The 12,021-nt window shown below is 49.1% G+C and overlaps 1 protein-coding gene across 1 annotated transcript; it reads left to right on the top strand.

The window, feature by feature from the left end:
• Positions 1 to 303: 303 nt before the first annotated feature.
• On the top strand, positions 304 to 9,627 carry UBQLN4 (ubiquilin 4; the record flags this gene model as incomplete). The annotated part of the gene is made up of 10 exons (XM_010285177.1): positions 304 to 534; positions 3,029 to 3,234; positions 3,566 to 3,828; positions 5,072 to 5,230; positions 5,943 to 6,168; positions 6,516 to 6,655; positions 7,108 to 7,191; positions 7,822 to 7,937; positions 8,575 to 8,752; positions 9,211 to 9,627. Coding segments are annotated over 10 exons (1,756 nt in total), but the record flags the coding sequence as incomplete, so codon positions are not given.
• Between the last annotated feature and the right edge of the window lie 2,394 nt (positions 9,628 to 12,021).

The raw sequence follows: 12,021 nt of genomic DNA, 5'->3' as shown, positions 1-12,021 counted from the left end.
AGATCAAATGAGCAGAGGCAAAAACAGTTCAGTCATTCAGAGGATAAATGGTGTATTTGGATTAGACCTAAGAGACACACTTGATCTTGCTTTGGAAGCCTTCAGCTCTTCTTGAGGTAATTGCTCTATTCTTTCTGAAATTCCCTCCACGTTTTGTAAGTGTAGAGCTTGTCTTTGTGTTGTGTTTTTTTTTTCCTTAATGCCTCAGACATCCTCAGCAACTGGTGACTGAATTGGTACCTGCATGGGCTCCTTTTGGGTGAGGTACTGAAGGACTGTCAGTTCCTTATGCTGTTTGCATAGTGGATGTGATATCTGGAGTATTAGCTTTAAATTTCTGGTCTCGGTCCTTTGCCTGAAAAATGCTTTGTTTGTTTTTCAGTTCAAAGAAGAGATTTCCAGGCGGTTTAAAGCCAAACAGGATCAGCTGGTTCTGATCTTTGCTGGGAAGATCCTGAAGGATGGAGACACATTGAATCAACATGGGATCAAAGATGGGCTGACTGTACACTTGGTCATTAAGACTCCGCAAAAGTAAGAAACTGTTTTGTTTCGGTGGGCTGAGGGTAAATGGATGATGTGAATAAACAGTGGTGCAGCATTTCTGCCCTATCGGTGACTGAAGCAGAGTACTTGTGCGAGGCTCGAGTGCTGTCTTTGGGGTGTGTGCGAGCCTGGTCATGGTGATCTGGCAGGAGAATTCTCCCAGGCTCTCTCCCTGCCACGGCTTTGCCATGCAGCTGTGGGGTTTGTCACTTGGCCTGTCCTTTCCCTAGGTTACACAGCTGTGTAAGTTTGTGGCAAGTACCCTGGGGGGGTTGACTCTTCTATAACACTTGTGTATGTGGCTTTGTGTATTTTGAGCTTTTATAATGCAGTAATCTTGAAAGAACCCATTGGAACTTGATAGTAGTTCTAACAAAGATAATTTGCTGTTAACAGAAATTACTTTCCCAGTGAATTTGTGTTGAAGTTGAAACTAATATCCAGTTTTCCTTCCGCTTCCTATCATAATCTCTGCTCTGAGCCTGTGCTCATGCTCTCTCAGGTGCCGTGGGAGGCACATCACGTGTGCAGAACACTATCTGTAGGGCAGAACAGTGTTTCTGTGTAGTACCTATAGGCGTGTCTGCAGACAGGTGGGTGCTCCAGCTCGATGGGAATGCGTGGAGGCTCAGGCCGTATGACCACGTGCACGCGGCGGTGTGATTGTTAGCTCAAGTACGGTACTGTGGGCCCACCCTGTGGTAGCTCCCAGTTTGGACACAGCTCACTTGCATCCGTCTGCACCATGTAGTTCTGCCTGAGAAAGGGTCACAGGATTGACCACAAGGTCCTGCAGGGTTAGGCTTTTCCCAGGGCTATCCAATGGAGTGGTGGGCACAGAAGGTTCTTGGGAACAGTTGCTGTACTTCAGGTGCAGCCACATCTTGTTGATCTCGAAACCCCGTTTGCAACCATTTCTTGGGCTCCCCGCTGCAGCCCATATCAGGCTCCTGGTGAACTAATGGGGTTGTGTCTCTCTGTGTAGTTCTGCTCTCCCCTGGGAGAGCTGTCTTACTGGCTTAGTCAAGATTAGTGCTCCCCTGGCTTTTTTACAAAGACAAGCATATGTACTGTCAGCTTCTGCTGGAAACCTCTCTCTGGATTCTGCATCTCCAGGTAGCCTGATCGGCTGATGCTGTTTACCACAGCAAACTATGATACTTGTTTACCCTTTGAAACGGTTCATGAGGGAGCTGTCCTGGGTTGCTCAATTTTTCCCTGCTAATAGTCATAGATAAGTGCTTACTGAAGACATTACAGCCTCTTCCTGTGCTAAGAGAAATCAAGTGACCTTTCTCCAGCTTCCTTCTTCCTCTTTTGTTCAGCTTCCTATTTGCTTTGTTTCCCCACTCTGCCTCCCTCTCAGTGGCTGCTGGTTTTCAGCAGCAGTCAGGTGAGTCTGGTAAGTGTACAGGTACCTTCAGGTTTGATTTTTAAAGTGCTGGAATAAAAGTGAAAAAGGGAAGGGAGTTAGAGAAAGGAATCATTCTTGGTTTGGAAAAAAAAAAAGAATCAAGAAATCATTGTTCTTATTTACTTGTCAGCAGCATAATAGCATTTCTTACTTGAGGCAAGTAATGTGAATTTTGTGGTCTAATTTCATGTGAAAGCTCTTCAGGACTCACTGTCATGACTGCAGATGCTTCAGAGAATCTTTAAATGTTCTCTTTCAAATTCCTGTAAAAATCCTGAGGAGGAACTGTGATTGCAAGGTACTAGCTTGGGTTGGTTTACTCAATAAAGCTGATGTCCAGCGTCTGCTATACTGTGGCTTATGGCACAGTATCTGCATGTGTGTATTAAAAGAAGCTCTAGTCAACTTGTGTTGAATGAAGAAGCCTCGCATGCAAGGTATGGCCAGTGGCAGGGGTGTGAGTTCATAGCCAAGCTGGCCAGAGACGTTCTGTAGCTTCATGGGACAGATGCTAGCTGCCCTTTGTGCCTCAGTTTCTCTATCTGTAGACTAATGCTGATACTTATTTTTTGCTGCCCGGAGCACTGGTAGGAATATTCAGTGCATGGGAGGGTTTTCAGAAAAGCAGATTCGTGTTTACCCCATGCAGTAGCCCTGCTGTAACCTCCTGTGGTTTCTGTGGCAGCAGCAGGAGGATTTTCCTGTTTGGAGCGAACTCATTGCTCAAGGATATAGCTGAGGTAAATAGTTCAGTGTGAATCAAGGAAGAGCTAGATACAACTCGATGTAAGACCAGTCAAGCTGCTTCGTGTGGGCCAGGATAAAATGTTAGGGGCTGTTATGCATCAGGATGGGAGGCAGATTCCAGCAGATGGAAGGCATCTGGGAGCGCAGCTGTGCATCTGTGCAGGCGGGAGTGGAAGCAGCCAGAGCTGGCTGCTGTGGGGACAACAGGCACGAAGGGAGGCTCGGTCAGTGTGGGGTGCACAGTCCTGTGTCCCCCACAGAGGACTCTGCTCACCGTTCCTGAATCTCAGGAGTTTAATGCCTCCTTTTGTTTCTTTGCAGGGTCCAAGATTCAACATCTGCTTCTTCTGCCCCTAACGCTGCTTCTGCCCCCACTGCAACCCCTTCTTCTCCTGCTGCCTCATCTCAGCCTTCCACATCCAGCAGCGCCGTTTCTGACGCAGGGAGTGGCAGCAGACGGAGCAGTGGGTCAGGGACCATGGGGGGTCCTGGAGACGGAGGCCCTAACAGTGCTACATCCATCCTGTGTAAGTGATGGCTGTGAGAAGGTGTGACATGAAAGCAGAATTTCCTAGGATTAGACTAAGGAGTTGGGGTTCTTGACCCCTGTGGTTGTCTCTGCTTGCTGTAAGCTTTGCATGAGTCACTTCCACCAGCACATATCCGTTTCCCTGCTCTGGATAACGCCAAAGCCCTGAGTGAAGCATGAACATGTAGCCTCAGAGTTGGCTGCCTTAGGAATATGGGATACCCCTAGATTAGTGTGGGTGCAGTTCAGCTGATGTGCTTGTCCTCTTTTTGCAGCTGCCGACAGTTACTGATTCACGCCTCTCTCCCCGTGTGTTGTTCCCTCTCCAGCTGGCTTTGGCGGCATCACTGGGCTGGGCAACCTTGGGATGGGCTCTGCCAACTTCATGGAGCTCCAGCAGCAGATGCAGCGGCAGCTGATGTCCAACCCAGAGATGCTTTCTCAGATCATGGAGAATCCCTTGGTGCAGAACATGATGTCTAACCCTGACCTCATGAGACAGATGATCATGGCCAATCCCCAGATGCAGCAGCTCATGGAGCGAAATCCAGAGATAAGCCACATGCTGAATAACCCGGAGCTCATGAGGCAGGTGAGTCAGCACCCAGGGCCTGTTTAAAGCATGTTCAATAGCATCTTTGTAGACCAGCTTCAGTGCGTGCTCTCCAAAGGGAGTGCGTGAATGCCAGATCAGTGATTTTAGAGATCTCTTCCTTCCTGCTGTAAGCTCCCCACAAACAGATGGTGGTCTTGAGTTATGTGAATACTGATTACTCAACCCACATACTTGCAACTCTTATCTCCCTTTCAGGGCTATTGAATCCATCTTGTGTTGGGCAAAAAAGGATGCTGGGATCATGCTAGCGTGCTGCATACAAGGCTACTGTGTTCTGATTCAGGAATGGGCGTAAAAGCAGTCATGGAGAAGTGAAGCTACTGCAAAAGCTTTTTGTTTCTATTTCTCGTGATAGATTAAGTATAGACTACAGAGCTGTACAGTCAATATTCTACTACTTGCAGCAGCAGAGCGCAGTAGTTGTAGGCTGGGATCCTAGAGATCTCTGTTTTCTGTACAATCCCAGAACAGAAAGGACCCATGCCCTAGAGGAGTGGCTATCTGGAAGACCGAAAGTTCATTAGAAGGGAAGCATAAGGGATGAGTGGGAGCCCGAGTGATAAATAGCCCTGGACAGGACTCTGCTGTTCCCCCAGGAAGACTTGTCAGGAGGTCTTTCTGGGTTGTTGATGAATGAGCCTAGTTTCCATCTGCTTCTCAGTTATCTTTCTTTCAACTGTGTCAGCCATACATGAAATTCCAGAGCTACAGGACTAAACTGTGTATGATCTCTACTTATCCAGATCTCATTTGAGGAGCTGCTTGCTCCTTGTGCAGGGGAGACCCATCAGAAGTCTGGAGAGGGTGAATTTCTTGGTTTTCTTGCAATGGGAAGGATCTAATCTCTTCTACCTTCCCAGTTTTTGAATGCAGTCCATCTCCTTTGAGTGGGTGTTAAATGTTTGGATGTCCTGATACTGCTTAGAAACAAAACAATCTCATCCAGCTGAATTGAGGTTGAGAAGGAAGAGAGCTGAGCAAGGATGGGAGGAGCCAGGATCCCTGGGCTCTCTTTGCTTGGATAAATGATCTCTCTGCTCTCTGGCTGTGAAACGGGTTTAATTATACTCTTTCTTCTGGGAGCTGAGATTTAACTCTTTCAGTGCTTGGCTGGTAGATCAGTAGAATACCACTGGGCTGCTAACCAGGCTCTTGGTCCTCTCCAGTCTTCCATGGTGCACATGGGCCTAAGCTTTCCACATTTTCTTCCTTCTCCCAGACAATGGAATTGGCTCGTAACCCTGCCATGATGCAGGAGATGATGCGGAATCAGGACCGTGCTTTGAGTAACCTTGAGAGCATTCCAGGAGGATACAACGCCCTGCGTCGGATGTACACGGACATCCAGGAGCCCATGTTTAGTGCAGCCAGGGAGCAGGTATTGGCTGCATTCCTGTAAGTGGGGCGTAGTGTGCCGAGCATGGGAAAGGGGTCTTTCCCTGACCCCCATGCTAACAGGGCAACCTTCCCAAAGCGTGGCCGTTCATCCCCTCCCGCTCTAGATGATGAATGCAGCCACTAGCAGGAGAACGTTGTGCTTTTATTACACAGTTTGCTGTATCCGAGCAGAGACCTGCCCTCGCTCCTTTGGTCTCCAAGCAGGCTGGATGCCAGCCATCGCCCATGTGAAGGCCCCATAGCTTCGTTAGCACAGCCCTCTGCTCTCAGCCCGGCTTACTGTATTAGCTCAAGCCTGATGCCTTTGGATTGGAGCTGGCTGAGATCCAGCTGGCTTGAAGCACAGGAGGAGTGAGCGCAGGTCTGTCTGCAAAAGGCTGTGCAGACATACTCCAGTCTAGCATTACCTACTGGTATGTCCGGGTGCTGATTTTACATGGATGTTTTGAAGCCCTGCATTTGGGAGCCAAATCTGGGGCTGTGGCCACTTCTCGAGCCCGGTCTTTTTCTGAGCGAGGTGTGTTGTGGATTACAGATTTCTCAGGAGGCAAATTATGGCATGTGTTTAGCAAATTCTGGACCTGGATGAATATGATCGGCTGTTCCCTAGCTCGTACAGTGGTGGGGTTAGTCCAACATTCTCTGCTGGGGCTAACTGATTGCGGCTATTTCTTTTTTTTCTTCTTTCCTAGTTTGGCAACAATCCTTTTTCTTCCTTGACGGGGAATTCTGATAGCTCAAGCTCTCAGCCTTTGCGGACCGAGAACAGAGAGCCGTTACCGAACCCCTGGAGCCCCACGCCCCCTGCTTCCCAGAGCCAGGCGCCCAGCAGTGAAGGGAGCACTGGCTCGGCAACCACCCAAAGCACACCGACTGTCTCCAACCCCTTTGGGCTGAATGCTGCTAGCATCGGGGCTGGTACGTAAGCAAGAGAGGAACCAGAGGGTGCTACTGACTGAACAGGTCACCCAGGCTTCCTTGGAGGGTGGTTGCCTCTGGCATTTGAGTGCCTGTCTGTGGCTGCTCTCCAGGTGAATGATTCTGGCCCAGTTACAAGCACAAATGGGTTATTTCTGGTATGCCTTCGAGATCACAGGAGAGTGGCAGGCAAAGCACTGCCGTGACCGTCCACAGCGGTATTCACTGTTGGCCAGGGGATGAAGTAAAGGCATTGCTGTTGTAGGTCATGTTGTATTTCAGGCATTACGGCAGTGGTCAGGCTTGCAAGGGGTTTTCCTTTGTCTTCTCTTCCTTTCCCCTTGCAGGCATGTTTAATAGCCCAGAGATGCAAGGACTCCTGCAGCAGATTTCTGAAAACCCTCAGCTGATGCAGAACATGATCTCTGCCCCTTATATGCGGAGCATGATGCAAACTCTTGCCCAGAACCCGGACTTTGCAGCACAGGTAAAAGTGTTACGGTTGTCTTCTATTGTCAGACAGGCCGTGAGCATAACAGTTGTGAGACCAGTCTGCTTCTATAGTTGCGAGTGGTTCCTCTTGCAGAAACTGGAGAGCTGAGTGAATATAGACAGTTTTGTTCTATTTCTTGAAAGATTGAAGGCAGTCACAGTACTGAACCCTGTGTCTTAGCAGAGCCCCTTACAAAAAAAGGTGGCTTTAAAAGGGACACGGGAATGGCCCTTCTCTTTACCCGTGGCCAAAAGGCCCCTGTTCAGCACTGCTGCCAGGAATTGAGCTGTCCTGTTTCAGGCCCCACTAGCAGGGGAACAGGTTGAAAGCCCAGGGAGGGAGTCAGGGGCATGACTGACTTATTCTTCATGGCTTCGTTACGTAGGGTTTAACAGCCAGTGGCAGTAACCCTCTGACCCTACCCTACGTGTGCTGTCTCTTGCTAGATCATGGTAAATGTCCCCCTCTTTGCTGGGAATCCACAGCTTCAAGAACAGCTCCGCCTTCAGCTCCCTGTCTTCTTGCAGCAGGTAAAGGCCCCTGTCTGGCCCTGTGCTGCGCTCAGCCCCCGGGCTCCAGAGCTTTTCCATCCTCTGTAGGAAGGGGAGAGTATCTCGGCTGCTTTGTCAAGGGGACTAGGAAGCATGTGGGCTTGGGTGGCTTGGGCTGTGAAAGAAAGGGGTTTGCACGGGGGAGAGAGAAAGGAAGAGCTTGTTTAGACAAGACAATCTAAATTAAGTAATCTAAATTACCTAAAGGTGGACTTCAAATTAGACTAGTTAAGCTACATGAAACCCTCGTGTGGACAGTCTCTTACTGTAATGAGTTTACAAAAATTAAAACAGCTAATTGTGCTAGAGCAGCTGGTTCACTCAGGTAAATCAAATAAAATCACTTTAGTTCCAAAGGCATGTGCCCCCAGTTCTAATCTGATTTACCTAGTTCGTTTAGGAAATTTGATCTAAACTCTGAGTATCTCTGTACATGAGCCCTGCAGTCTGGAGACTTGAAGGAGGAACCAGACTCACAGGTTTGCTCTGGCTGCAGGGTGAGAGGCGCAGCTCTGTGCTGATTGTCGTTCAGATTTAAAGCTGGTGGTTCTCTGTCTGCTGAAGCTCTCGCTGTTTGGTACCGCTGTGTCTTTTTGCCTTTGTTCCCAGATGCAGAACCCAGACTCCCTCTCCATTCTCACCAACCCCCGCGCCATGCAGGCGCTCCTTCAGATCCAGCAGGGACTCCAGACGCTGCAAACGGAGGCCCCAGGACTAGTGCCAAGGTAATAAGCGCTTTAGAGTGGGTTTCTGCAGGCAGAGCTGACATGCTTGATACCAGCAGGCAGACGAGCTGTTGATTCATCGAGGAGACGTGCTTAGGGCACTCTGTCATGGGGACTTCTGCGTGTGTGTGTGTGCCTGCAGACCTCTCTGAGCTCCGGCTAGTTAGGACTTTCTGCTTGTTTGTAACTTCATGTTGTAAGTCCTTGACCCTTTCTTTTTGGAGAGGAGGTTTGGAAACCACTTGGTCACTCGCCCATCTTTTGTTTGCGGTATTCCGTATTGGCTGAACTCAAGAATTTTATCTCTGGAGAACAGCATGAGATGCACAGTGACAAGGTTGGGTGGGTATGTTGGGGCAGACTGGTCTGCTGGCATCCCTCTAGCCTTCTGCTCTCTGGGTCACGTTCAGTCTCTGCAGTTCCTTTCAGGCCTGTGCCTCTGGAAGGATTGCTTACTCCCCGCACCGTGTGTGACCAGGATACAAACGCAGCCGGTTTAATTTACAAAGCTGTCCTGTAGTATGGGCCTCAGTGAGGGCCAGCCTGGCAGAGCCTGCTGGTTCCCATGCTGCCCAGCTCTCAGGGGACACCCAGAAGTGTCAGCTTGCCTCTGAGCATGCCCTGCCTTTCTCTGCAGCCTCGGCTCCTTCGGCATGCCTCGAATGCCCCCGTCCTCCACAGGAGGAAGCACAATCCCGGAGAACCCCGTTCCCTCCGCTTCGACGCCGGCCAGTGCCTCTCCAGCTGGGGGTGGTAACCCCCAACAGCAGCTCATGCAGCAGATGATCCAGCTGCTGGCCGGAGGAAGCTCTCAAGTATGTAACGCCCAGCTGCATGCTGATAGCTTCTGGGGAGGGACATCTCCAGGGTGAGCTAGAGGTTGTCCCAATCCCACCCCACTCCAGGGATGTGGTCCCCAACAGGTTTCTCTTGGCTGTGGTGCTTTATGTTAAGTTTGATGTCTCAGGCTGGCTAGTTCTTTGGGGGGTAGTAACCCTTTGCATAGGTTTGAAGCTGAGTGCCAGGGATCCTCCTCCCAGCGCTGCTGTCACTGTAGGTACAGAACTTGCACTAACTGTGTGCAGGGTGGCTGCTGTGCCAAAGCTTGTGGCGATGTGGGGAGGTGGGTAACATCACTAAACGAGCCTGGAGTAATTCAGTATGCCTAAAGCTGAGCTTATGGTCCCTGCTCGGCTGTTGTTGCTGGCCCTGCCCGTATTAGATGTTAATCCCTGCTGTCTGACTCTGAGGTCTTTGTCCTTTCCCCCTGTAGGCGCAGAGTCCTGAAGTGCGATTCCAACAGCAGCTGGAGCAGCTGAACGCCATGGGCTTCATTAATCGTGAGGCCAACCTCCAGGCGCTTATTGCCACTGGTGGAGACATCAATGCAGCTATTGAGAGACTGCTGGGCTCCCAGCCTTCCTAAACTCTTGTCATGCTGCCCCACAGACGTCAGCACATGCATCCATACACATGCACAGGGGGATCTTTCAGGAAAGCCCACCATCATTTTCATATCTGACAGCTGTCCATGTATTTAAAACAAAAAGACACAGCTTAACCCCTGACCTTCCTACTAAGTTAAGATTTCATGTTGAAATGCTCTTTAACTGGCTTGTATGTGGATTCCAGTTCTCATCGTGGCCACAGAGACTTCAGATGTGTATTTTTTCCTAAATATGCCCTCTGTCTCAGACACTCTTCTCTCTCTCTCTCTCTCTCTCTTTCTCTTTCTCTCTCTCTAGATGGTAGAGGCGATACTTCTAGTTACTTACCTGAATGATTGTGTTTTGAGTAGCTTGATTTTAACTGTACATGATTCCCTCCCCTAGCCCTCCTTACAGGCAAATATTTAAAACTTGAGCCAAGTTTGGTTTTTGGTTATTTCTCCCAGCATCTTATTGGGAATGGATCAAAAGAAAAAATTGAAATGACCTGGAAATTTCTGATGTCATTTGTCTTAATGTTCCATTGGATGAACTGAGCCTGTGTCTCTTGCACACAGGTGCTTCTGATCTCCTGGTAGAGGGTTAATGTGCACAAAAACTCTATTTGAAGTATGGCCTCTTTACACTCTTGGGATGGTGTAAAGGAGCCTAGGTGCCTTCAGGGGTCAGGCTTGCTGTTCTTGAACTTGAGTTGAAAGTGCCGTGCTGAAGAACGTGTTCGAAAGGTGTGTTTTTGCCCAAGCAATTTAGTTCTTGCACAGTGGTGTCAGGGGTTTGTTGACTCTTGTGCTCATTAGGCTCGTTCCTGAAAGTGTAAAAACAAAAAAGGAAATTGAAAAATAAGTTAATGATCTTTTTTGCTTCACTGGAAAATGTTGAAGTTCATGTTCTTCCCAGTTTAGATCCATCCTCCATTCCCCGCCCCCCCCGCCTCCATTTTGGTGTGTTTGAATGTTACGACTCTCCAAGAAACTCCCCAAGGACCAGCAGGGTGATATTTCCCCAAGAGCCTCCATGGCTGTGTAATTTGCATACCATTTTTATCAAAGAAAAATAAATGCGCACAACCATCTGTCTCCCTGCACTCCATGTATCTTCCTTGATTGCCACATTTAAGCTGATTGAGTTCCCCTAGTTAACTTGTGATTAATCTATCTTGTCCCCTGTGCTTTCCTCTCGCAGATAGCGTGGGGTGTCATGCAACCTCCCCACCTGGCCGGGCTTCCTTCCCTCTTGTGGCAGGAAACCTTTTTGATACTTAAGCACTTCAGAAATTGCTGCTGAAGGCTTGCCCGAAAGCTGCCCCTAAACATGCCTGTTCGGAAGCTTCTTTTGAAGTAGGAACTCTTAAGTACGTGTAGGACAAGCTAGCAGCTATTTGGTAGTTCTGCTGTATTTTGATGACCTGATCCACAGTATATAAGAAGCCAGCGGGTTCTTCTGCTGACCTCAGAGGCGTTTGCTCGCAGCTGGACAGTGCCAATGCCCAGGGGAACCCCGGCAGCTCTGTGCACAGTGGATTTTACCCCTGCTTTTCTGTAGCAAGTGTAGCACTTGCTGTTAGCTGGGAGTTAGTATTCTGGTTTGGGGGTTTCGTGGGTTTTGTTGTTTGTTTGTTTGTTTGTTTGTTTTTTAAGGTTTCTTTTTGGTAGGGGAGGATTGGGTAGTGAGAGGGAATGGGAGGAATCCCAGCACTGCTTTCTTGTATACCTGTAAAACCTGCTACACCCAGCTTGCTTCTGAGTTTGAGATGGAATCTATCAATACTCTTGTGTTGTTGGAGAGTGTAGGTGGAGCAGTGGTTACTTGAGAAAACATGGGAGTGCATGCAGTCTGGAAATGCTCCTGCTTTTGTGTATGTGCATCACAACGAGACTGGTGGTTGTTTTTTCTTTATTTTAGATGAAGATTCAGAAAGCCTACCTTAAATCTCTTCCTTTGGAGGTTGTGCACAAACCTGTGGATTTATTTTTGCAACCTCTCCTCAAACATAAAAAGAATTTGCGAAGAGCTGTGTAAGGATGGGTACTGAAGTTCCGGATTGCACTGGCAGGGTCAGAGCTCTTTCCCAGTGTTGCTAATCGGCCTCTTTGCAGCTAAAAATGGGCTTCTAAAAAGGTCCTGTATGGTCCTTCGTGATCTCTTGGATTTGGCAGGTGTCCTTTGCCTGCACTAAGGTCTGTTATCGCTGCAAAGGCTCTGTCCCCATGCAAGCCAGCTCTTGCAAAGCATGCGCTTGTGGGAGGATGGGGCAACCAGGTGAGAGGGAGCAGAGAAGGCATCTGGAAGGAGAGGTGGTGCTGCTGGGTCGCGGGGAGTGGAGACGTACCCCCATCTTCGCGATAAGGTTGTGCTCTGCATTTGAACCTCCTTGAAAAGCAAAACTAGTCCCAAACCTTGTTGTTTCTGGTGAGCCACGGTCTTTCCGGCTCCCTCCTCAGTGTTAGCAAGATGTGCTCGTGTGGTATAAATCGCACCAAGGTGAGGGATCTACGTGCACGGTGAGGGGAGCTGGTGTGCTCCTTGCTGGCAGGACAGAAGCTTCTGCCCTGTCCCTCCGCTTCTGACGTCGGAGGGACTTGGAAGGGTGGGACGGGTCCCGTGAGTCCAAAGCGATGAGCCTGCCGAGAGAGGCT

Source organism: Phaethon lepturus, unplaced genomic scaffold (genome assembly GCF_000687285.1).
Source record: "Phaethon lepturus isolate BGI_N335 unplaced genomic scaffold, ASM68728v1 scaffold48554, whole genome shotgun sequence".
NCBI lineage: Eukaryota > Metazoa > Chordata > Aves > Phaethontiformes > Phaethontidae > Phaethon > Phaethon lepturus.
The sequence above is the reverse complement of the archived record's forward strand: the minus strand, read 5'-3'. Positions and strand labels throughout refer to the sequence as shown.